A 27,567-nucleotide genomic window follows, 5' to 3' on the forward strand; every position below is an offset into this window, starting at 1 on the left:
GGAGCCGAAGTCCACAATTCTCTTACAGGGCACAGGGGGCCTCTGTTGCGGCTGCGCAAGAGCGGAGGTCGCTGCCACGTGACCCGCCGAAGCCATGGGCGGGGCGCAGAGAGGGAAGTGGGCGGGGCGCGTGTGCTGCTGGCGATAGTCGCGCGCTTCCCGGAAGTAAGTGAGGAGGGAAGGAGGGCTTAGTGGGAGGCCGTGCTGCCGAGCCGCGGCCGAGGAGGAGGCAGGATGCAGAGCGTCATCAACACCGTGAAGGGAAAGGCGCTGGAGGTGGCCGAATACCTGACGCCGGTGCTGAAGGTGAGGCTGCCCGGCTGAGAGAGCCGCCCACGCTCTGCAGGGACAGTCCTGCGGCTGTGAAGCAGGGAGAATCCCCTTTGAGGCCGCTTTAACTGCCCTGGCTCAGTGCTGAGGCATTCTGGGAAATGTAGTTTTGTCAGACATGGAGCCTCCTCTGCCAGAGAGAGCTCTGCTGCCACAACAGACTACACTTCCCAGGGTCTCCTAGTATTGAGCCAGGGCAGGTTATTTCTCAACGTGTTTTCTACCTTTGTGAATTGTAGTTTTGGAGGAGGGTTGACGTTAGCTGCATCCGCTCCACCGAAATAATCCGGTTTGACACCGCTTTAACTGCCATGCCTATGGCAATCTGGGGGTCGTAGGTAGTTGTGGCAGCAGAGCTCTCTCTGACAGAGGAGGCTGAAGGTCTCGCAAAACTACAACTCCCATAATTCCCTAGCATTGAGCCATGGCAGCTAAAGTGGCGCCAAAGAGGATTATTTCTGCAGTGTGGGTGCAGCCTTGGACTATGTCAACCCTCCTCCCAATAAACTTTGCCCCCCAAAATCCTGAAATAATCTTGCCATAAGTCAGAATCAGTCAAACACCACTTTAACTGTCGTGACTCTCCTGTGGAATCCTGGGATTTGTAGTTTGTTGAGGCATCTGAGCTCTTTGACAAATCAGTCTTACCAAGCAACAAATCCCCTGATTCCACAGGAAGGAGCCCTGACAGTTAAAGCGGGATCAAAGTGTTTTATTTCTTCACTGTGAAAACCAGGCAAAATCCCCATTATCCACAGCCACCAGGGCTAGTTCCAGCTAAGGATGATGGGAGCTTTAAGTCCCCATGTACTTGAAGGGATGCCAGTCAGGGAAACCTAGTGTTTGAGAAGGTTTCCTCTTCAGAGTTAAGGGCTTCTGCTCCCCACAGAGAAGCAAGATGGAAGAAAGCATCCTCTGCAAGGCCCCTTAGAGAAAACAGCCCTGTGGCCCATACAATATGCACATTTTACAGACAGCCTCTCTCATCCAATGCAATTTTAGGCTGCATCAATAGAAGTATAGTGTCTAGATCAAGCGAAGTCATAGTCCCACTCTGTTCTGCCTTGGTCAGGCCCCACCTGGAATATTGTGTCCAGTTCTGGGCATCACAATTAAAGAAGGACATTGAGAAACTGGAGCGTGTCCAAAGGAGGGCGACTAAAATGGTGAAGGGTCTGGAAACCATGTCCTATGACCTATGAGGAACGACTTAGGGAGCTGGGGATGTTTAGCCTGGAGAAGAGAAGGTTAAGAGGTGATATGATAGCCCTGTTTAAATACTTCAAGGGGTGTCATATTGAGGAGGGAGCTAGCTTGTTTTCTGCTGCTCCAGAGAACAGGACCAGGAACAATGGATGCAAGCTGCAGGAAAAGAGATTCCTCCTCAATATTAGAAAGAACTTTCTGACTGTAATAACTGTTTGACAGTGGAACACATTCCCTGGAAGAATGGTGAAGTCTCCTACTTTGGAGGTTTTTAAACAGAGGCTGGGTGGCCATCTGCTGGGGATGTTTTGATTCTGTGTTCCTGCATGGCAGGGGTTGGACTGGATGGCCCTTGTGGTCTCTTCCAGCTCTATGATTCAGTGGTTCTGTAACCCTCACATATAGTCTTACACTGCAACCTTGCACAGCACCAGAGACAGAAAGCATGTCCCCCCTGCAAGGATTCCCTCCGCTATATCTAGTGTTGGGGGTGAGCCTAAATGTTCCAAAGGTGTCCAAAGATTGTTGAAGCTCAGAAATAATCCTGTTTGAGATAATTTTAACTGCCCTAGCTCAGTCCTAGGAAATCCTGGGAATTGTAGTTTTTTGTAGCACCAGATCTCTCTGACTGAGAAGGCTAAATGTCTCACAAAACTACAATTCCCAGAGTTCCCTAGCATTGAGTCAAGGTAGTTAAAGTGCTCACAAACTGGATTATTTCTGCAGTGTGTTTTGGACCTATGAGTGAAATCCCTGGGCCTTGTAGAACTACATGGGGAGACATCTTCATCCCTCCAAGCCTATGCTCTCTTAATGGTTTTTGTTATAGGTAGAAGAAATTTATCCAGGGATTATAAAATAATGCAGAATGGATGCTTGCTCCCTTGCTTATGCACCACTGTACATATTCTGTAGAGCTGAATATAAGTGGTTTTCAGAGATAAGAAACTTTATTTTTGAATTACAATTCCCAGAATGCTCATTGGCCATGCTGACCAGTATATTCTGGAAAGCATAACTCCAAAAGTAACTTTCTCCATCTGTAATGGTGCTTCTGTACTACATGGACCCATGTAGTGAGGACTCTCATTTAAGGGAGACAGCATCATTTTAGGGACCAATAGAATAGACATTATTTTATTCAAGCACAATAAAAAATGGCAAAAATCCTGGCGGAGTGAATGACTAAAATTTTAATTTTAATAGCTGTGCCCAAAGCTGGCATTTAAACATTACAGGCTCCTGGTGTCTTTGGCCAGGGCTGTCAAATATTTCATACTGATTGGGTTTTATAAAATAGAACACACTGCATTCTCAAACAACCAAAGTCTCCTTCCTATACTGCTTCCTACTTTTAACAGAAATACAATTTTCATTTTTTGCCATTATCCTCCCAATCTGTAGTTTGGGCAAAGCAGAAGAGTAAGATGATGTCAGTAACCTTAAGTTTGATTATATTGTAACAGCAGATGTTGACTTGAAAACAAGGCAAGAAATAGTTTACAAGGTTGATCAGTGGGGAAAAGAGGAAGGTGCTTTGAAAATGACTAAAAAACTGGCATGGAAGAAAAGTGGAAGTTCTGTTGCTGCTGGATGATATAAAGACTTTGTGGTTCTGAATCTTTTCCCTGGGGTGCTGCTGGGATCTCATGACTTTGTCACAAGATATGATAGTGGTGAGATATGTATGTCTAGAATAATCATGTGACATACAAATAAATGCGATCCACTTTGTTCATACCATGTATGGTATAATTATTATATTTCGTACCTAACTCTCCCCATGGATCAAAGCACAAATCAGCAATGAACAACATCAATTAAAACACATTAATTAAAACTTAAAACAATTCAAAAGGACAAATAAGACATGCACATTTTAAAACAGTCCACATTTAAAATTCAACATCTAAATTCACAATTTAAAAATCATCTGGATAAGCCTGCCTGGCGTAATTTCTTTATTACTACGCAGGATGTCTTTATGTCTTCCTTCTGGAATAGAAGATGGGAGGACATTGTAGAGTATTAGCATAAATGTATTCAATTGTTCTGGGACAAATATGGCCTGATTTAATTATGACAGTCTCCTTGTAGCAGGAGGTAGACAAACTGTGGCCCTAGGGCTATATGGGTTCACATAACATTGTTTTTGAAGCCTCAGGTTCACCCTATTTGTAGCTATAAATGATGAATTGCCTTTTCTGGAAGCCTTCAGGAATGCCATTTCATCTATTAAATAGGTTCCAGGGCCCATGTGCACTGCTTAAGATACACACACACACACACACACACACACACAGTTTTTCCAAAAGCAGAATGTGGATAATTCTGGTTCGTTGTTGTTGTTGGGTTTTTAGGGTGCATTCTCTGTGCCCTCTGGAAGAATGGGCAGAAAATTGGCCTATAGATCTACCAAAGTTGTCTGCTCCTATTGTAATTTCATAGGCATATCTGATGTAATGGAGAACAAATCTTCTGAGGATCTTGTACTGTACTAAGCTTTGATGATCCATGTCTGACCCATTGGGACAAGTCAGGTTTCACCTTAATGTAATCCAAGTGAAAAATAAAAGTTTTTGTATACTGGAAAGGCCTCAAGTCCTGTCTGATCTTGGAAGCTAAGCTGAATCAGCCCTTGTTAGAAATTGGATGGAAGATCAGCAATGAATACCAGGTGCTGTAGGCTATATTTTGAAGAAGGAACTGGCAAAGCCATCTCTGAATATACCTTGCCTAGGAAAACCCTATGAAATGGGCATCTGTTGGGGGTGTTTTGATTCTGTGTTCCTGCATGGCAGGGGTTGGACTAGATGGCCCTTGTGGTCTCTTCCAGCTCTATGATTCGGTGATTCTGTAACCCTCACATATAGTCTTGCACTCCTACATGGGTCGCCATAAATTGACAGGCGAAGGTACATACATACACATTATGCAAGTACAAAAAGAATTTGTACTTCCATTTCCTCTCAGAAGGAACTACACATTCATGAACTAAATGTAAAATTGGAAGTATACACCTCCAAAAGATGATGTAGTTTATTAACCATGCAACAAGGTGCTGAAATGTTTAAATACAAACTAAACAACATGGAGGGATACACCTTTGTCAAACGTCTCATTGACCTAGATAATGCCTTGTGGGCTATAATAAATCCAGCAAACAAATGGAAACATCCTAAACTTACCAGTTGAATATCCTGCCCAGCTGATTATGAGATTTGTTGTTTGCGGAATATTGTTAAGCAAAAGCACAGCTTTGATTTGTCATCTCTAGCTGACTGGAATAGTTTACCTTCAGAACCTGTTCTACTGAATAGTTACCAGCAAGGCTAAACGCCGAAGCTTTCCCCCTCGTATCTGATGAAACTTAACTTTCCAGCAGCATAGAACTGGCTTATGTTTCTAGACTGTGTGGAATTTTAAAATGTTTTGTAGAGATAAGACATTGAGATCTTACATTTCATTGTATGACATGTTCCTTTTGCCTCTGAGTTATAATGCCGTGAAACAAGGACCTAGTAGTCAGAGTGGGGAGAATCCAAAAGCTTGTCAAATGTGTTTCAATGGCCCTGAACAGACAGGCCAAAATAAAGCTGATTCAGATCACTAAGGAGGTATGCTGTTTAAATGATGCATGTGTCCTAAATGTCCAGAAGCTGCACCAAAGCCACACTCCAGTTCTAAGAACTGGAGCATGGCTTTGCCGTGGCTTCCGGACTCTTAGGATGCATGTATCATTTAAACAGCATACCTCCAAAGTGACCTGAAGCAGATTTATTTTGGCTTGTCTGTATGGGCCCAAAATCTGCTGAAAAGAATCAGGGACTAATGGATCAGCAATTTCCTAGGGCTTTGAAATTCCACAGCAGGTTAATGTCTATCTTTGATTAATGTGATTTTGTGGATACCAGCAGTAAAGATGCTGATCAGTGATAACTCTCTGCTGACTTTAGAGAAACTAGTTCAGTTTCTATGATACTGCTTAGGCTGTATGATGTACAGTATCCTTGTCATTTGTATTCATGTGTTCTACCATTGCATACCAAAACTAAAAAGGCTAAGGCTGCTAAGGTAAATTCTACAATGAAAAACCAAAGGAGCCCCTGACTAGAAAGTATGAATGGAGACAGAAAGCACTGTCCTTTATTTAGAGATCTTTGGTTTGAAAGGTGTGAAGATACGTTAAAATTATTGTCTTCTTTTACTGTAGGAATCAAAGTTTAAAGAAACTGGAGTTATCACTCCTGAGGAGGTATGTGTGCAATTATTCATATCTTTGTTGAATGAACTTTTGAAAGTAGCAAGTACTTAAGTAGTAAAACTTAAAGTTCTTGTTGCAGAATTTGCTCATTTCTATTAACGTCACCTAGAATTGGGGCAAGATGCTAAAACCTGAATTATAGTTAAATAAATGTTTTCCTAGAAAAGCCAGTCTTATAAAAACAGGAGACATTTCTTTGCCACTATTGAGTCTGCAGTCATGTATGAGCTTTGTCTTATTAGTTTTTTGTGGGTTTTTAGAGAATCTTTGAAGATGCCAGCCACAGATGCTGGCGAAACATTAGGAACAAAGGCCTGTTACAGACAGCCAAAATAAAGCTGCTTCGAGTCACTTTGGAGGTATGGTGTTTCAATAATGCATGTGTCCTAAGAGTCCAGAAGCCACACCAAAGCCACGCTCCAGTCTGGACTTCTGGACTCTTAGGACGCATGCATCATTGAAACACCATACCTCCACTGTGACTCGAAGCAGCTTTATTTTGGCTGTCTGTAACAGTCCAAACTCTTCTAGAACACAGCCTCATAGCCCCAAACCCCCCCAAAAAACTATGGATGCTGGCTGTGAAAGCCTTTGTCTTATTAGTTTAGGGAATAGAGGGATTTGGGGAACTAATTTAATGAACAGACTTTAATTGACATATGAATAAATGTGCATATGATTAGTCTGCAAAACTATTTTAATTATACAACTATTTTAAAATATTTTTGTTTTAAATGTATTTTAAAACTGCCTTAGAGGTGATGTTAGAGAAAAGCCGACTATACATCTCTTAATGCCTCCAGCTGTTTATGGCATGATGATGGAGGTCTGAGAATGACCACACTGAAATATTACAAAATCCTAGTCTATTTTCTCTTGAAGTTTCTGCAGCAGTTAGCCTCTCTCTTGAGTAGAACTTCCTAGACATTCTTCTGCCAAGTTAGAGAATTTCTCAGGGTCAAACTGCATGTTCACTGTGTTTGCATGTCATAAATGCTAAGGTATGATGGCTGAAATCTGACTTGTTGCGATGTCCAAAGCATGGTTAGTTAACCAGCACCAATCCTAACCTATGATTTAATGTTAGCTTAGAGTTCTGGCTTTTTTAAACCATGGTATGTTGTGATTTCTGAACCACAAAGGACTTGTTTCAAAAACTGTCTTATTTGGATGCTTGGAGGTAGCCAACATTAATATGTGTATTTTCATTCTTTTACAAGCCCACTTGCACTTATTCATTCTCCTCACATTAAGGCATGGGAATGGTTGCTAACCCTTTCCTCATGAGCAAAGAAAAGATACAAGGTGCAGGCCATTGCCCCTTTGCTAGGAGTGACTTTTTCCCCCTTCCTTCTTTTGGGGAGGAAGCAGACTGCTTTCTCATAGAAGCTCATTTGCCAACACCAGATTATGCAACTGGCTCTTTAAGTGTGGTCTTTAACCCCACTGTGGCAAAAGGCAGCTAGTCCCAAGAAGAAAGTCCCGTAATGTGACAAGGTTTTGAAAAAGGCAAGATTTTAATAACATTTGATGGTCTGTGCACATTGGCCCTCTCAACATACAGTCTTCCATTTAACTGCCTTTTTCAGTAGATCGAAACATCAGATTGCCAGTGAAATGTCTGCTTTGAGGCATTTTGTTACAGCTTTAGTTTTCACTACAGGAACTTAATATGTTGTGAAAGTGCATCTAGGTTTGTTTTTAATTTATCTGCTCACGCCAGGTCAATGGAACATTTTACACTTTATGCTGGGCTACCCAGTAAGTTTGTATCAATTTACTAACTTGTTTTCCTTGGTTTGTGTTCCTTGTAGACTGGACCCTTGATGCTTTGAAACAACCTACAGTTTCCATTTAGAAAACTCAGTTATAGCAATGTAGTCTTGTTTGTTTTTGCCTCATTGATAGTGACAGCAAGCTCTCATGATTGAGGCTGCTGAGGAGACAGATAACTAAGTCTGCTCTTATCTTATCTAAACATTTCTTTTTGTGGTATGTAGTGAACTGATTGAATAAAGGAGATGTTTCCATGTCCTGGTCTGGGATACAAGTGGCTGTATTTTGCTTACAGAGGTAGTTGCCACTGCATTAAACAAGGATATAAATAAATGGCATTTCTCTCATTTTGTGGTTAAAAGGGGGGGGGGGGAAATCTTGATTAGACCTTGTTCGCCTTGTCTTATACACTAAGAATGTGGAGAGGAGAATCTCTATGAGAAGTGGAGATTTAACTCCTCAAAAAGTCACCTTCTGTGTATGGTTTGCAAAGAGAAGGAGCAGGGATGGCTAACATACTTCTTTTCCTTCTGTGTACTGGAAATAAGGGCCCTTGAGGAGAGCTTTGTTCTACTGGGAATCCAGCTCACAAGGAAGTTGTGTGGGTGTTCCATTCAGGCAAAATGTTAATGTATATGTACTACAGATCTATAGAAATGGTTCCTGGAACCATTGCCTGTGGGCTGGAGTAGAGCTGGTGTTGGTAGGTAGTGATTTCATATACCTAGACTTGATAAATGTTTGTGAAACTCTACATATATCAGATTTTTGCAACATTCTCCTTTTTTGTGTTTGGCAGTTTGTAGCAGCTGGAGACCATTTAGTTCATCACTGTCCTACTTGGAAATGGTAAGTAACAAAAATCTACAGGGTGTTCATTACAAGTTAACATGCTCACCTTCTGGGAATAGTCAATGTGTTTGAAACAATGTGGGTGGTATACTGAATTGTATGCTTCCCCCTCTCTTGCTCCAATTCTGAGAGGGAATGATGTTGCAAACATAGGAAGGACTATGCTGGATTAGACCAAATGCCTGTTCACACATTGGCTATCAGGTTGCTTGGGAAATCCTAGCAGAACACGAATGCACTATAGTCCTCCCACTTGAGCTCCTCAGAAGTAATGCATTAAGGTTTACATACATTCAGCCCTCCGTATTCTCACACATTAAGGGCACAAAACCCCCGTGAATATGGAAAAACCATGAATACCCCCCCACACACACACACACGGAAGCCAATTAAAGTGAGGGGTGGCCAGGAGAAGAGGACCAGGCACACTGACTCCTCTTTTTTCCCTACCATCCAGTCCCTTTAACTGGTTCCCCACCTCTTTCTTGGGAGGATGGGTGCCTGCCTTCCCCAGGCTCCCATCTGCCTGGGAAAGAGGCTTGGAGGGGATGGATTCACCTGCTTTGATGGGTGACTGGAAAAGGCAGCAATCTGACCAGGAAAGGGTGAGGGGATGGTGCTTTTTCTCCCAAGAGGAAAAGCCCAGGAGGGAAGAGGAGGAGTGTGCGCATACCCTTCCTTGACCTTGTAAATAATCAAAACCATGAGTGTCAAAACCGTGAATGTGGAGTGCAGAATGTACAGCATAATGTAATTTAATGCTGGCCACTGATTTGGATAGTTTCAAAACAAATTCGTGAGAATAAGTCCAATGGTGACTTCTTATAACATCTGCTTCTAGTGTCCCATATCAATCCACTGTTCAAAGTAGCCACTGTAATTTTTTTTCCATATTTACTAGTGGCATAGTAGTGTTGTATACGCAGTAACATTAGTTCCCTGTTTTTTGTTTTTAAGGGCAACTGGAGAAGAATTAAAGGTCAAGGCTTATCTCCCAGCAGATAAACAGTTTTTGGTCACTAAAAATGGTAAGTCTAGTGCTAGGTTTGTAACTATTGCTTGATTGCCCACTAGTATAGGTAAGGAACTGAAAGCATGTAGCCAAAGAGCAAACAAAGAAGAGATAAGCTCCACATTCTGATCAGCTGTTTATTCAGTATTTATTCAGTGTTTAAAAAGCCCAACACATTTTGGCTAAATTAGACCTTCAGGGTCTGAAAACAAATATAAATACACTTAAAATATAATATTTAAAAAGATAGGACAATACTCATCAAACAGTGATACAAAAATATCCATATAGATTTTATCAGAGTTATACATACCCTTTGAGAGAAATCACTCTCCAAATTACAGGGCCATAGAGATAAAGGGACCAGACAGTGTCGCATTTCTGAATATGTACATATCCCGGATCATCTTGAAAAGACTTAACCAATGATATGTACAATCCTTTATTTGAATATAACAGAGAAATTATACATCAGAACATATGTATGGGTATGCGTTGAATATAATATAATGTCATGAATAGAATGAGCAAATATCAGGAGAAATTACGTCATATGTCCCTATGTCCTATCCCAAGACATATACAGTGGACCCTTGTTATACGCTGGGGTTTGGTTCCAAAATCCCCCGTGTATAACAAAATCTGTGTATGCTCAAGTCCCATTAAATACAATAGCAGAACAAAATGGTGTCCCTCATTAAAAATGGAAAATCAAGCTTTGATATTTGAAATTTATACTTTTTTTAAAATTTTCAAACTGTGGATGCTTGAATCGTATAAAAAATCCATGTATAAGAAGGGCCAACTGTAATTGGTTAAGCCTTTTCAAGGTCATCTAGAATATGTATATATACAGAAATGCTACACTGTCTGGTCCCTTCCTCTCGATGGCCCTCTAATTTGGAGAGTCTTTACAACTCCAGTGATTTCTCTCAAAGGTTATGTATAACTTTGATAAGAGCCATATGGATATTTTTGTATCACTGTTTGATGAATGTTGTCTTGTCTTTTTACATGCTATATTTTAAGTGTATTTATATTTGTTTTCTGCCCCTGCAGAAGGCCTAGTTTGGCCGAAATGTGTTGGGCTTTTTAAACATTGAATAAATACTCCATAAACAATTGACTATTTTAGAGCATGTGGAGCTTGTCTCCTCTCTATTTGCTGCTTTATTGCTCACCAGTCAAAGGCTTGCCCAAATGTGCCCGTGTATCCAGACTTGTAACTGAACAAACGTTTCTGCAAATTCCCTGTGTTGGTGGGGAAATTGTCACTTTTTATGAGCAAACATGGTATGCAGGGACTGCAGTACTTCCTGGAATTTTTTTCCTGTGCTCCTTTGTTCCTGTCTTTTCAAAAGTGATTTTTGCAACTTTTACCACCATTGGTGCACCCAATTTTGTGGCAAGGGTGGTGACAACCCTTAGGGCCCTGCAGAAACACTGTACAGTAAGGTGTATGTGACCCATAGGACACATGTTGTTCACTCCACTTTTCAAGTCACTTCTTCCTCATTTCACTCCATTAATCAGTGCTGTAACCATCTTACAATCCAATAATGTTTTCTATATTAAATAGCAGTTCCTGTTTCAGTACCGTATCAAATCTTACTAAAATTTAAAAAGGCACTTGCCTATCCTTGGTACTATATGGCCTGTATAAATTCAGCTTACTATACTGCAGTCTGCTGCTAACTAAGTTAGTTTCAGCTTTGTGCTCTGGCACATTCAAATAAAGAAAAAGTCTTTAATCCCCAGAACCATTGCCTGTACCTAATTAGGAATAAATGCATCCTGCAAAAATAACATGTGCTAAGATAAATGACATGCATGCATCCAGAATAAGTATTTTGAAATTATCTTGTTCCAAAATCATCACTATATATTATTTCCAGATGGTGTAAGTGAATGCAGTGTCCTGTTTTTTGTAGTGCCATGTTACAAGCGATGTAAACAGATGGAGTATTCAGATGAACTGGAAGCCATTATAGAAGAAGATGATGGGGATGGAGGATGGGTGGACACATTTCACAATGCAGGTATTTATAGTTCTGTTCTTGTATATTTCTGTGTCGTGTTGAGCTTACAAATTCTCAGATTGCTGTATCATTCTTGTATACTCTAAAAATGCTTCAGAATGCATCAATGTTTACCAGTGACAATGTTTAGATAACCAAACCCAACCCTTATCCATTTTAAAAAGTTTGTTGTTTTTAACTGCTGTCAAGTTGACATATGTTGTCTAATGATGTGTGATGTCTAATGAGAGACCTCTAAATCCAAGTCACCCTATTATCATAGTCCTAAGTCTGCTCAGGTCCTGCAGATTTAGGACTATGGCTTTCTTGATTGAGTTTATCCCTGTGGAATGCAGTCTTCCTTTTTCCCTCCTATTGCCTTTTATTTTACCAACTATTACTGTCTTTTCTAGTGAGCCATTAATAAAGAAGTAGGATCATTTTTCCACATATGGTGGAATTGGAATTGTAAAAACACACAGACACACACACACACACACACAATGTGTTGGTGTGTATCTATCTTTTGTTTTAACAATAAAGTTTCATCTGTGAAGTCAAAGGCTTTCATGGCTGGCATCCATATTTTTTTGTGGGTTTTTCGGGCTATGTGGCCATGTTCTAGAAGAGTTTATTTCTGACATTTCATCAGTACCATCTTCAGAGAATGCTGACCTGGAAAAGAGGTTTCATCTATTTGTTTATTTTTAAATTCCCTTTTATTTCTCATATCTTGTGGAAGAGGTCTTCTATTCTTTCTTTTTTATTGTCTTTTTATTTCTCTGCATTGAATAATTATAATAGTTCTCCTTGTCCCTGCACACAAGTTGTTGAACAGATACATATTCAGGGTTCTATTTTTGTCACATTTTATTTTTGCTTCTCTTCTGCCCTTCACTGTTTAAAGAGTTTCATGTGTCATCATTGAGAGTTTTCTTTCTTTTTGGCTGCAGATAGTATTTTTTTTGGCATTCCTCCCTGACAATGTCCCTGGCTTCAATTCAGAGTTCTTCTGGTTCCCAGTCAGTAAGGCTCAATAGTACAATATATATATATATATTTGCATTATCTTTAAGTTCTATTCAAATTGTATTTTGGCATAATGATTGGTTTAGTGTCCTCCCTTAGCTTCTTTAGCAGTCCATGGGATGTGCCTTAATCTGCTCCTGGTCTTGTTTTTGCAGAAAGAATGGAATTTCCCCATCTTCTGCTTACAATTATGAAGTCTATTTGATTTTTGTATTGACCATTAGGTGATGTCCATGTATACCCTTGCCTCTTTGATTATTTAAAGAATATGTTTGCTATTAACAAATTGTTGGTCTCTCAAAATCCAGTCAGTTGGTCTCCTCCTTCATTCCTTGATCCTATACCAAATTTTCCTACAATCTTTGATAATGCTCTATTTCCTCATTTTGCATTCCAATGGGCTATAATTTACAAGAAGTTCTGATGTGTGATCCATTTCCTCCTGGACTCCAGCAAAGAATCTTTCAGTTTCTTCTTCTTACACCTCTGTAGTTGGAGCATAAAGTTGGACTATGGTTATATTGATGGGTTTTAACAAAAGTCTTAGTGACAGGGTTTGGTCAGATTTTGCATTATATCCTTTGCCTGCTTTTTCTACATCTATCCTACCTATTACTGCCACCCCATTTCTTCTTAGATTTTAAGTTACTGAGTAAAACACTGTGTAATTATCTGACTCAAAATGTCCCATTCCTGTCCATTTCAGTTCACTCACTCCATATATTGCCGTATTGATACATTCCATTTCTTGTTTTCCTGTGGCTTCTTATGTTACATGTTCCTATAATGTGTTGTGCACTTCTGACTTTTCTTTCACCTCTGATCATTCAACAGCTGGACTTCCTTTCAGCTTGAGTTCACTTGTGTCATTAGCCACAGCATTACTCATACACTACTCAGGTGTACCCCAGTAGTTTGTTGAGTGCCATCTGACATGTGAGTGTCATCTTCTAGTACTATCTCTGTTAGCATTTTGGACTGTATCATCATAGTGTTTTCATGATAAAAGAAATTCAAAAGGGGTTTACCGTGCCTCTTCAGTACAGTACAAACAAGTGTTAGCTATAGTGCCATTGCCTTTGTCTCTGAGAGATCCTCTATCAGTGTAACTCTCCACTACTCTGCTGTGAAGTAGGATGTTTGGCACATTTAGTCTGGCTCCTCAGCAAAAGCCCATCTGACATGGGAAACAGTACTAGCAGCATTTCAAGCAGCATAGTCTCTTGTCTCACAGGAGCATACAGTCCCACCACTATGGAAAGATAGTGCCATTAATTGAATTTTTAAAAGTACCCACTGAAAATTTGAAGTCATAGTTGCCATCTGTAGGGATTGATGGGAGTGGGCAGCTTTGTGTAAATCATAAAGTGTCAGCATTTTTGATCTCTCATTCTGACACTATCTGTTTTCTCAACAGGCATTACAGGAGTGACAGAATCCATTAAGGAGATTACACTGGAGAGCAAGGTAAAGTTTATGACTTTGAGAGGTATGTAGTAGAAAGAAAACTAAAATCAAAGAAATCTAAAAGCATAGTTGCTGGGAATAATCCTTTTCCTTTAAAAGCAAATTTGTTCTGTTTTGTTTTGTTTTTTGACTTGAAACAGTAGATCCCTACTATGAAGGACAACAATAATCCCCCAGTGTACCTGTACACTGAGGGCACACTTTTCTGCAGATAAATATCAAGCACATTCATAAAAACAGACTTTTTTTGCAGCACCCATTATGTTAGAAATTAGTCTAACATTAGCCAACCAGGGCAGAGCAGATAGCCAAAGTACATTTTTGGTCCATATATTATAGTTGTAAACACCAAAGACCCAGTAGGATATTTAAATTGCCAACCACCTAATTTGTGTTTAGACTGCAATCCTTATATGTTGTACACCTGAGAGATAAGGTAAGGGGATGAGTGGCTTTACCTTTGTTCAGTCTTATCATATTTAAAAATGGGTGAACTGTGTTTTTCTTATACTTGACAAAAATACTTTGCTCTTAAGGGTAACACTTGACCTTTTCAAGAAAAAGAAATCAGTTGGAACATACCCTAGCCTTCCACTTAAAGAAGGGGGAGTTTACTGATTCCCCCTCCCCATGCAGCTGCCCCATACTGCTTCAAAAGGGCTCCGAGCCCTCATTTTTGCAGGAGGATGCTTGTGTTTTTTACTTTTGCACAAGGAGCAGTGGTGGGAAAGGGAAGTTATCATAGGTTGCACAGGGAGTATTTCATTTAGACTGCTCCTGCTGGTAAGAGCAAAGTATGGGACCAAAATGTGCTTGCTGCCTTCAGACAACCCAATGACCATATTTATAAACTCAATCTCTTCTAATATACTGAAAGAATATTGATGCCTCTTTTAAAAACACCACACAATTTAGGAGGGCAGTTCTTTTGAAATTCCCATTAACAATAACTATGTATGAAAAGAAGAATGGGTTGGATTCAGTCTGAAACATGGCCAATATTTCATTATACAATACAGTATACATAAGAGTCAAGTTGTATTCTGTAAAAATGTTTTTTTTTTCTTTTCATGAACTTGGATATATTGAGTGGTTTGCTTGAGAAAAATAAGTGGTTGGATACATATTCAGATGTTGCAATATGACTAATTTCAAAATAAACTATAGCAGCACACCAGTCTAGAGTACATTTTTCGGTCCTTGCATTTTGATTCTATAATGAATATGTAGCTTGCTGGTTTCTTCCAGTGCTGCATTCTGCTCTTAAACCACATAATTGTGTTCTCCTCAAGTTTGCTGCATGGACACTCAGGCCTGACACACTGTGGAACACTAAATCAGTATCATTTTTTCTCTTTGAAGGACAATGCAAAGTTACCAGAACGGTCAGGTTCTTGTGAAGATGATGACGATGATGAGGGAGAAGCAGCTGATATGGAAGGTAGACACTGTTTAAATGCAAGAACATACTTCACAGAAAATGATGATGATGATGTTTATAACACCCTAAATATTTCTGTACTATTTTTCCATTAACTTGTATCATAAGAACACTTTGAATCTGTTTTATACATAGGTGTTTTTCTCTGAAATATTTGGTTTTGATTTGATCGTTATTATCCAAATAGTTGAAAGATTTTCTGGAGAACATCACATAACATCAGTTATGTGTCTTGTGGACAAGGCATAAAGTAATTGGCCCAAAGTACAACTGTAGATGTATAGGCTAATATTAAGAGCTACATTCTAACTACTAAGGACTGAGGAGGGCTTAACCAAGATGAGTAAAGAGACAGTGATGAGGAAACTCTCACAGAAGCAGATGAGTTGAACATTTGGCTGGGATTTATTTCGATGGGTTCAGTTTTGAGTCAAGATGATTTACATCACTGGTATTTTTGATATCCAGGGAACTGTTAGATCCAGTCTCTAGCATTCTTGTGTCTTGTATTTGTGCTTGAAAAGGATGGAACATGAATGTTATAGCCTAGTCCAAGAGGACAACTGTCTAATGCATTAATCCTTCCTGTATTAATAGTAATGATTAAATAGCACAGAGCGCATTAAGAAGGAATGGGATACAAATATGATAAATGGCTATGACACTAACTTTTAAAACTATCAGTGCAAAAGGTCAACACAATTGAGAAGGGAAACATTAAAAGACCTGTATGAAATTATTTCACCTAAAATTATGGCATAAGGTAATTTTCTGATCCATGGGACACTTACAGTGTCAGCATAGACATTAGGCAAAGAAAGGTCAAGACAGTCATTCCAGAAGACAGGGTGAAACTAGGCCTAATAATGTTTGCACTCTAGTCTTGCAGATGGCATAGTCTTCTGCTAAGAAAAAAATATCTCACTGATGAATTATCTGTGGGGCTAACTGCCAAATACAAAAAATTAAATTAATGAAAGGATACATAGTGGCCAGCAGTTTTGAAATTCTCCTAGAAAGATAGCTCTTTATATGCTGTCAGCTTCCAGATTTCTGTTTCTCAGATACCTCTATTTTGGACAGTACTGCCACTCTTGCTGTTCTCTCCAGCCTAGCTGGATTTTCCTATCACCCCCGCCCAAAGTTTGTGAGAACTGTATGACAACACAGTAGCTAACCAAGTGGCAAGTTCAAAAGTAGCTGACAAACATTTTTAACATAGTATGTTCACCTCAATATAATGGTCAGATTCCTTTTTGTTTGCTTTTAAGCATTGTTGCCTGCCTTGACAGGATTAAGAAATGGAAGTACTTGAGTACTAAATAGTAAAGTGGTCTCTGTTATTCTTTCAGAATATGAAGAAAGTGGATTGTTGGAGACAGATGATGTGAGTGTGCTCTGTTAACTTGGCAGTAGTATTGCCTCTTTTGACTTCAACTTAGGTTTTATAAAACCATCCTTAAAATGGTGTGTGAGTTATAGTTTTAATAACATAATCTGATTTTTATATCGCCACTTGACTCTTGTGGGGAATCTATAATGGCTAACTTCTGAATACAACAAAAACCACAAATGAGCGATATATTTATTGGCCAGCTGAAATGCACAAAACAGAGCATGCAGACTTTCAAAGCTCCACTGGCTTTTCCATAAGGCAAAAGATGCTTGTTTAAAAAATCATAGAGGAGAAGAAAAATGATGATGATAGAGTCATAGGCCTACATTTGCATCAGATAGTGTTTGTTTTAGTTTGGTTGTTTTGGGAGGGATCTCAATGCAAGCGAAGGTCACTCCCCTTCTTGGTTGTGTGGGGACCAGGGACAAAGAGAAATAAATGATAAAGTACTGTATAAAATTTAACATATTTTGCCTGATGAAGTAGTCAGTGGAGCTTTGAAAGCTTGCATGATGCATTCTGTGCATTTCAGTTGTCCAATAAGGGTGGATTCTTATATTTTGTATTTTGTTGCATTTTGCTGCATGGTCAACAATGCTACCTGTCAATATGCCAATTTCTGATTTAACTTTTTTCTTCTCTTGAATAGGCAACACTGGATACAAGAAAAATAGTGGAAGCTGCCAAAGCTAAAGCTGATGTTGGAGGTGGAGAAGAAGCTATTCTGCAGACCAGGACATATGACCTTTACATCACATATGACAAATACTACCAAACACCAAGGCTTTGGTTATTTGGCTATGATGAGGTAAACTTTGTTTTTTCTTAATACAGTGGTACCCCGGGTTACGAAAATAATTCGTTCCGCCGCCGCGTTCGTAACCCGAAATGCTTCGTAAGCCGAAAAAGCCATAGGCGCTAATGGGGAAAAGCCGCGATTTCGTGCGAAATAGCGCCGAAAAGCACCAAAAATTTTTTCGTAACCCGAAAAAACCTTCGTAACCCGGAACAGTTTTTGCCTATTGATTTTTTTCGTAACCCGGAAATTTCGTAAGGCGGCGCATTCGTATCCCGGGGTACCACTGTAGTTGAATAGAATCATAGAATTGGAAGAGACCACAAGGGCCATCTAGTCCAACCTCTAGCCATTCAGAAACACACAATCAAAGATCTTACAGTCATGAAGTTATTCTTAATGTTGAGATGGAATCTCTTTTCCTGTGGTTTGAATTCATTGCTTCATGCTCTGTTCTCTGGAGCTGTAGAAAACAACCTTGCTCCGTCCTCAATATGACTTCTCTTCAAATATTTAAATATGGCTATCATGTCACCTCTTAACCAGCTGGGCACAGGCTGGGCAAATCTGGCCATCCAGATATTGCTGGCCTAGAGCCCTAGCCAACATAGCCAGTAATGAGGGGTTATGAGAGCTGCAGTCCAAAAACAACTGGAGGAGGACAGTTGCCTGCCCCATGTTAAATTTATTAGAAACAGGCTATAATAAGGAAGACTATAACACATGCACAAAAATACTACATCCACAATAATGCAGACTTTTGGAAGCAGATGTAAACAGACTGTCTGTACATCTGCTCTGGTATGAAACTCAATTTTGTACTAGCTGACTTAGATAGCCAACAAAGAAATTATAGATTTTGTTTCTTGCGCTTTGAATTCCTATCTACTACACCTATTTTTGTTTTTGTTCGTTTGTGCATCCAGAGAATGACTTCTGATCTATGTGGGTTTTCATATGTTTAGTGTGCTTTCATGCATATAGTCCATAGCTGCATTGTAATACATTATCTTCATATATTTTACTGGAAACAAGGGCTTCAGTTACACATTTCTGTATGGTGGTCAAAGCTGCAAATGCAGTACGTACATTCCCAGATCTGGTTCATGAGGGACTTCAGTATCTATTTCCTCACTTATGTGTGAAATATAGATTAAAGCATCTTGTTCATAATGAGCTCTCTGAGATTCAGATTTCATGTAAGACGTGAACTGTATATTACAGTACAGACACTCCTGCTTTCTGTATTTCTTTTTTCAAGGTATAAATGAGGTTTCACCTTGCCTTTATGGATGACACACCATAGTGAACAAGTCAGGACAACTCGCTTTTTTTCCTTGCAAAATAAGATAATTGAACTTTGAAGATTTGCATCTGAAACAGACCCTGGAGTTGCAAGATATATTTCACCTCCTGTTAATAAGCCATGCTAATTAAGATCCATGTAGAGTCCTCTTTTCTTTGTCAGCACCCAAAACTATAAAGTTCTTTCATTCTCTGTTCTTGTGGCTGTTGTGCTCAGCTGTTACTGAATGGAAGAAAATTACATGAACGATATGTAGTTTAGGCAGAGGCCAGGAATGAACTGCATTTTTAAAAAAGTAACCTAACTTCTAAATTAAGTCCAAATATGCAAACTGTGGAAATAGCAATTCAGTTGCTTATTCTACTTTGCTGTGCCTTGGGAAATAAAAAACGCTGAGGTAAAATACTTCAAAGTTCTACTTGCTGTCATTTCTGCCCATGAGGTTTAAGATTTTGTTAGGCAGTGAGCACATACTTTCAAATCTGTCTTCACAGCCTTAAGGCTATAAACTTTTTTTAAAAAAAGTTAAAGCTAAGGTCTCTGGGTGGTGAGTGCTATTTCTGGAGTCAAATTCTGGGTTTTTGTAATACATAGATATAGTCAGGGTTGTATGTAATGTGGATTTGCCCTGTTTTTTGTTAATGTGAGAGATTTATGTGTCAATCCTGGCTTAGATGTAGGCTTCATGATTAATTATGCTTCCAGTTCAAGTTTTATATACATTAATTTATTTTATGCATTTTGTTGCTGTTTCAAGACTGCCCTCTTCTATGTCTTATATAATGTTTTGCTGATATTGCTAATGTTTATTTGTAATTATTGCGGAATTCAATCTACTTGGGTTTTATACACTTTTTCTTAGCAACGGCAGCCATTAAGTGTAGAGCATATGTATGAAGACATTAGTCAAGATCATGTCAAAAAGACTGTGACAATTGAAAACCACCCCCATCTTCCTCCACCTCCAATGTGTTCAGTTCATCCATGCAGGTATTTCTTCAGTCTACAATTTAAAAAGCTACTTATATTATATGAATATTGTCATTAAAAATGTTGGTTGGGTTGTTTTGTCTCAATGAGATTTGTGTATGTTGTGTGTTTCAGTTTTAAAAATCACAGCAGCTTCTTAACCCTTCATTCTTCATAGGTTTCACAACCTCTGAAAGTCTTTTTCTCTAGCACCTAGCTCATGCTGCTCTTAATTCTGGTTTATTACTGAAGACGATATCTGAAGGTAATAGAATAACTCTTTAAAAATCCTTAACTTTTGCATTTGAAAGCCTTATTGAAGTTAGATCACTTGGGATCTTAGCAAGTAAAGTTGTTTTTCTGATTTCTTTTTCCCACTTCTCAAACTCCCCAGAAGGTGGCAGAAAACTAACTTTTCTCTCTCTCTCTCTCTCTCTCCCCCCCCCCCCAATGTGGGTTTATTAACACAAGTCACATCCCTCCTGATATCCTGACAATACACGTGTTTGTCTTCTTTTTAAATTTCTGACAATCAAAATGAACACTTATAATACAGTATAATACTTCTCATTGAAGATATCACAGATAATGTTATAACTGATGACAACAAGCAGCATATTTTATTTTTGCATTTTAAAATGTCAAAGATTCTCTGTTCCCCAGTTTAAAAGAAAATGATTAAGCAAGCTACCTTTTGCTTCAGTGTTGAGGTTGAACTCCATGTGGCAGCACAAGAGAACATCCTTTCCCTTTATTTGACCTTGCCTTGTCTTCCCATTGGGATAGCAGGAATTATCAGTGCATGTATGTTGGATGGAATAAATTAATGTGTACAAGAAGGATAGGGAAACTTCTTGACTTCTAAATCTATTGGGTTTATGCTCCCTGACTGGGGCTAATGAGACTTGGAGTCTATCATCTGAAGAGTTTCAATTTTTCCATTCCTGGCAAAGATGATCAGTATATGAGGACCATGAAGGTTGCATAGGGGAAGGAGTGACTGATGGTTATTCATACCTCTGTAATAATAAAAAAGCATGGGTTTAGCCCTATTAAAGATCTGCTGTTTTTTTAAAATCCTAGTAAGCAGGTAGAAGTGGGGAAGAGATGGACATTTCTGTTCCGCTTGCCTTCTCCATAATGTTACCTCATTTTTCTCAATGCAAGAAGAAATTTTGTACCTAGAAAGTGGCAGATATCCTATTAAGATATGACTGTCTATTAGAGATAAGTCCTGACTTTTGTCACACATCCACTATACAAAGTCAAATATACCATCTTGTTAGACAACATAACCCCTGACTGCTATGACCGCTTCAGGTCAGTGTTTCTCTCATGGCTCATTTACCCACTGCGTTCAGTTTTGAGAAGAATCAGGTGTGGGATGGTATCAAACTACATTTTAATGACTCATTTACTGATCAGCTCTTCGTAGTGTTTCTCTTTTTCAGGATTTATAGTGTTTTTAAGTTTCAGTTTTTGGAGTGTTTCATGAACAGACCTATTCTTACAATACAAAGCATATTTATTCGGAATTAAATCTCAATGAGTTTAGTGGAGCCTATGCAGTAGTACTGGAGGGTTTAAAAATACTTATTATGACAGAAAAGATCAGTGGGTAGTTTTTAGTTGTTGTTGTTTTGCTAAGGAGATGTAGCTATGTTGGATGGAGAGTAAGGTAGGTGGAAAGTGCAGAAAAACTAAAATATTTTATACAAAATATTGGTACCACAAAATGTAGTCATGGACCTCTGTTATGCATAGCTTCAAAAGTGGGTTGGATAAATTCATAGTGGATATGATCATCTCTGACAATTAGATATAACTCCCAAGATCTCTGGCAGCATGACACTGAATGCTAACTGGAGGAAAAGAATGGAAGCATGCCATTGCGCTGAAGTCCTGCTTGTTATTTTTTTAGAGACATCTGGTTGGCCACTGTGGAAACAAATGGTTAAACTTAATAGGCCTTTGGTTTAATTAAACAGGTATCTTCTATTCTTACATTTCCGTGGGAGATATGTGGGTGAAAACAACACAGTCAACAACAAAACAAGTATTGTAGGCAGTTGTTGGATATCAGTAACTCAGGTGCATTTCTGTCAGCAAATAGGAAGTTATATTGCTGTTAATTTCACCATAGAGGAATGGTTGTACCTACTCTTATTTCTGGAAGAGAAACCCTGGAAATTCAAGGTAGCTACTGAAGCACAAGGTCATCTGTGGGACATCTGTTTGGCCATCTCTTGCTCTCTTTGACCAGGTTCCCTGAAGAGCTAAGGCGCACTGACTTTCCTCTCACATAATCAAATGTGTATGAGTGTCTACCCTACTTTGGTATGATTGTTTCACTTACGTGTGAGAAAAGATGCTTAGTAATAATCAATCAAAGCAGTTCAGAAGGTTCACTGGAAATAAATGAAAAAAAAGTTTCATTCAGAATTGCTTGGTGCTGTATTTTGTTCTAAGTCCTGTTTGCTCATGTTCATTCTAGATCTATTTAAATCTAGCTTCCGTCTTGGCTGTGGGACAGAGACAGCTTTGGTGAATTTGATGGATGACCTATGCAGGGAACTGGACAGGGGGACTTTGTCCCTGTTCTGCTGGACCTTTCAGTAGCCTACAGTATCATTGACTATAGTATCCTTCTGTACTGCCTCTCTGGGATGGGACTTTGGGACACTGTTCTGCAATGTTTCCAGTCTTCCTTGGAGGGGCAAACTCAGAAGGTGGTGCTGGGGGATTTCTGTTTGACCCCATGACCATTGGCCTGCAGGGTCCCTCAGGACTCAGTTTTGTTCCCCATGCTATTTAACATCTAGAAACCTCTAGGAAAGGTTATCTGGAGTTAGGGGATTGGATGTCATCAGTATTCTGATGGCACCCAACTCTGTCTTTCCTTTCCATCCAATTCCAAGAAAGCTGTCTCGGTGCCAAACTATTACCTTCTGTTGGTAATAAACTGAACAAACTGAAACTTAATCCAGACAAGACTCCCTATATTTCCCTATACGAGCCTGTCCACGCTTTAAATCTTCAATGGAGAGCTTTCTCTTTGTCCCACCACCATCTCTGGCAAATTTGGTGAGGACACAAGAGAGAGCCTTCTCAGTAGTTGCTTCCAAGTTATGAAATTCCATTCCTCATGAGGTCTGGTTGGTTCCCTTCCTGCTGCCTTTCAGCAGATAGAAACCTTAGGTTTTAGTGCATGTGGCAGACAAAGCTTTTCATGGGGAGGTGTTTTTATTTAACGTTTTTAAGCATCTTTTAATGAGGTTTTAAAACTTATATTTATGCTCTTTTAAATTGTTTTTAATTTGTGTCTTTAACTTTTGCATTATGTTTTTAATTGTATTGTGCTTTTAAAATGGTGTGTGCTGCCTTGAATTCCATGCTGGGAGAAAGGCAGGAAATAAATAAATAAATAAATAAATAAATATTATTACAATGGGCCCTAAGTATCCTCTGGGGTTTGGTTCCAGGATCCCCTGTGGATGCCGAAATCCTTGGATGGTGAAATCCCATTGGGATAGTAAAATGGTGTCCTGTATTTAAAAATGGTAAAAGCAAGGTTTGCTTTTTGGAAAAAATGTTGGTGAATATTTTTGAACTGTGGTTGGTTGAATCCATGGATATGGACTATGAGTTTCTGACTGTACTCTCTCTATTTCCAAAACTGTGGCAATCATTTCCTCAGTGTGCATCCCATGAATTCTGCTGCTGATATAGTGGTAGTTGAGATAAAATTTGGCAACCTTGGTGCTAGAATTTTTTTGCATTTTGTCTGAATCTTTTTTCACCCCCAAATGATCTTGGAATTAAGCAACATTTTTAAAAATTTGTGCTACTTTCTTGCTGTGAGTTTTCCATTAGTTTAAGAAGGTGCTAAATTATGTATCAAGTAAAGGAAAACTTTCCTTCCTTGTTTTCAGTCAGCTGTTTAAGTACAGAACACTAGCAGTTTCTTCTGCTCTAACATATCACTCTGCTTATGTTGGTTCATTGCCATGACTCACCCTGTTGAAGTATTCCTGTTAGTGAATTTACTAAATGCATGAAGAAGGGAGCACCTTAGTTCTTCCCTCTCCTTTCATGTTTCCATTGCTCTGTTGTGTGGAGAATGACTGTATGTGTGGAAGGTCCCTATGTGACCCAGGATAGGTAAAGAGCTTCCACACTCTGCATGGGCAGAGCAACAGAAATCTATGAGGATGAGATGGGAGCATAGCACAGCACACTTTTCTTCCTCATGTGCTTTAACAAGTCAACAGTTGCCTCGTCTAAGATTTAATTACCTTGATTTTATCAAGAGAACCCATAAGTTGCCTGATGATTTACAGCAACCCGGATAATCTTGGAGCAGGCAGAGAATTCTCAGAGTGGGATTGCCATTGCTTTCCTCTGGATGTGCCTTATCATACCTGGTATATCTTGGAGATTTCCCTTCCAAGTACTAACCAAGCCAAGAGATTTAAGTGAAAAAGTGGCATTAAGTGAAAAGGTCTTACCTCTTTCCCTTGGGCTCTACCCATCATTGAAATGCTGTTTCCAAGAACTTTGAAACTGAATTCAGCTTTAAGGCTAGAGAGGTTTCTTACCCTTGTATAGAATCATTGAGTTGGAAGAGACTACAGGGACCATCCAGTCCAATCCCCTGCCATACAGGAACACAGAATCAAAGTAGCCCCAACAGATGGCTATCCAGCCTCTGTTTAAAAACCTTCAAAAAAAAGAGACTTCATCACACTTGCAGGGAATGTGTTCCACTGCTGAACAGCTCTTAATGTCAGGAAGTTCTTCCTAAAGTCCATCCAGACTCTGTTTAAAAACCTATTTGGGCAGAAATTTAATCTTACTGTACTAAGTTACTGAATAAGTTATAGTGTGCCATAGTAGTTTGAGTGTTGGACTATGACCCTGGAGACCAAGGTTCGATTTCCCACTTGGCCAGAGAAACATGGAGGGTAACCTTGGGTGAGTCACACATTCTTGGCCTCAGAAAACCTGTGATAGGGTCACCATAAATCGGAAATGACTTGAAGGGACACAGCAACAAAAAGTTATTGAACAGTATTTACGTTGATGATCATAGTTATATTAATGATTTTGTTTTCAGACACGCAGAAGTGATGAAGAAAATAATTGAAACGGTGGCAGAAGGTGGGGGAGAACTTGGAGTTCATATGTATCCTTTTATAAAATCTCACTACTGATTAAATAAAAACAAGTCATTGTAGAGCTTTTGATGATTCCTCTGTTTTTCAGAAATCATCCAGGTAAAGTACAAGATATTGGCTCTCGACTATTTCTTCCCTCTTAAAATATGTTGAGCAACTTAACATTTTAAAGTTACAGATAGATAATTGCACTTGGAATAGTGTCTGTAACTGTTAGAAAAAGTTGCAGGGTTCAGTTTAATCTCACAATTGCTGCCAAATGGCATAAAATATTACCTTCTAGAAGATCTTCAATCAGTCTATGGTTTCTATTCCTCTTGACAAGAACTGGACAAGGGCTTTGTCTAACCTTACATGGATTTTAAAAGAAACAATGGTAGGGGGGGAACCTTCAAAAGAACATTTATATTGTTCAGCAAATATTCAAATACTTCAGTAATACCAGTAACTATAATAAAAACTAATTGTCAAGTAAGCTTATCTATGCAATGGAAAATGCTACATTTGCCATTTAGTTATTGTACTAGAAATTGTGCTCTTATCTTGATTTTCCCTATGAGATAAACTAGTACTGGAATTTCAGAAGGGACGAGATGTTGGAATATCTGTAATGGTGAGGGAAGTTGCTTTGTTGCAGTGCAGTTTAAAGTAGACTTGTAATTGTGAATTTGCTTGGTTGGTTTTCCTTAACTAAATGTCCAGGTACCTTCTAATTTTTTTGAAATTTGTACAAGCAGTCATTCCAACAATAGAATATGACTACACAAGACACTTTACAATGTAATTGGGGGAGAGAATGTTTATGGTAATTATTGATCCTAATTTTTAAAAAGAATAACCTGTACATGTGACTGACCTGTTTATCCACCATTGTATACAATTTCTGTAATGTACCACTTCTATCAAGTTTATGCATCAACATAAAATTCCACTACCAGCCTTACTTTTTAATAAAGACCTTTATGTGTAAAAAAATAAATCACTTTCATTCCTGTTCTGTGGGTTCAGAGGTGTTATGTTTTTCTTTAATAGTACAAAGACAGTCTCACTGTGTTAGTAATTAAATCTATCTGTTTTTTGAAAAAGCCTAAACCAAACAGACTTCTAGCCATATGTTTGTTTGTTTCCAATTAAATATCTGACCAACTTCAACCATGCACACATTTTATTTTATTGTAGTATCAGACTGCTACTGTGATCTAATACATTTATAAAGGGCTAGCTGTATCATGGTAATGATTTTAAAATGACTCCAGTTTAACATAAGCAAATTGACTGTATTGTCATGTTTCAAAAATAATCAAACCTAGAGCTGGGCAGAAGGCATATGGGGAGAGATCTCTGGATGATTTGAAGGTGGATTTTCTCTCCTACTTAAAAAATATAGCAATAACAAAATTGCTTCCCTTCAGTTTTATTACTGAAATAAAGAAATAAAATATAAAAACTCTTTACACACGAAGCATGATTATAATGCTTGGTAATTTCTGATCTGCTGCATTTCATTATTAAAATTTCAATGTCTCTGACAGATCTAAGTATTCATCTGAGGGATATATGATCATTGTGATGTGCTTTTACCTGGATGTTTATTCTGCGCTACAGTCTTCTCTTTCTCTCTCCCACTGAAGATGCACATTTGATGGGAGAAGAATCAGGACAGCCATGCAGAAATGTATCTACCATCACTACTTCATGGCTAAGTCATTATTTATATCATGGCATCAGTGTACCTGGTTCTGTACAAAAATAAAACAAAAACATGCATCCCTGTTGAAAGTTTACAATCTAATCAAAAGATACCATGGAAGAAGGAAGGGACTAATAAATACACAAGAAACTCAGATATACTTGGTGTGAATGAATGAATTCATAAAGATAAAATGAAATGAGTTCCAAAGCTTTTTGAAAATAACTTAAGTGAGAATTAAAAACAATCATTGAAGGATCGGTTCATCAATATTTGGGAGGATGATTCCAAGACCATGACGTAGCTTTGTAAAAATGGTAGTCAACTTAGAACAAGCCAGCATAGTGTAGTGGTTTGAGTGTTGGACTAGGCCATTGAAAGACCAGGGTTTGAATCCCCGATGGGCCATGGAAACCCACTGGCTGACCTTGGACAAGTCACATTCTCTTAGTGTCAGAGAGAGGCAAGGGCAACCCTCTTTGAACAAATTCTGCCAAGAATATCCTGTGATATTCCTTAGGGTCAGCAAAACTCAGAAATAAAGGCACACAACAACAAAGGTGACTAAAACAATCAAGATGAGAAATAACAAGCATAACGTCCTTGCTAAAAATAAAAAATAAAAAACCAGAAAAGAGCTGAATATGTTATAAAGAAAAATGCAACATGACATAGCAACAAATCTCATTGTGAGGGATCATGTATAAAAAGTAAAGAAAAAAGCAACAACTGAAGATCATGTGCTTCTTTCATAGGATAATACTAATAACAGTAATAAACAATACATATTGGGAAGAAGGTTTCGGAAAAAATAAGCAATTCCTTCTTTGCTATATTG

The 27,567-nt window shown here is 38.8% G+C and overlaps 1 protein-coding gene across 3 annotated transcripts; it reads left to right on the forward strand.

The window, feature by feature from the left end:
• Window positions 1-153: 153 nt before the first annotated feature.
• Window positions 154-26,036, forward strand: ATG3 (autophagy related 3). 3 transcript variants are annotated; one of them, XM_042459501.1, is made up of 12 exons: window positions 154-306; window positions 5,750-5,791; window positions 8,376-8,425; window positions 9,386-9,456; window positions 11,372-11,479; window positions 13,905-13,954; window positions 15,317-15,395; window positions 16,748-16,782; window positions 17,441-17,599; window positions 19,756-19,883; window positions 24,979-25,047; window positions 25,742-26,036. In XM_042459501.1, exons 1-12 carry the CDS (start codon window positions 235-237, stop codon window positions 25,821-25,823), a joined length of 945 nt encoding a protein of 314 aa, XP_042315435.1. In that variant the 5' UTR covers window positions 154-234; the 3' UTR covers window positions 25,824-26,036. The 3 variants fall into 3 exon arrangements, with proteins under 3 accessions (XP_042315435.1, XP_042315437.1, XP_042315436.1); XM_042459503.1 differs by lacking the exons at window positions 24,979-25,047; window positions 25,742-26,036 and adding an exon at window positions 20,041-20,127; XM_042459502.1 differs by lacking the exon at window positions 5,750-5,791 and having other exon boundaries at window positions 171-306.
• Window positions 26,037-27,567: the final 1,531 nt, after the last annotated feature.

This window comes from Sceloporus undulatus, chromosome 3 (genome assembly GCF_019175285.1).
Source record: "Sceloporus undulatus isolate JIND9_A2432 ecotype Alabama chromosome 3, SceUnd_v1.1, whole genome shotgun sequence".
Classification (NCBI taxonomy): Eukaryota; Metazoa; Chordata; class Lepidosauria; order Squamata; family Phrynosomatidae; genus Sceloporus; species Sceloporus undulatus.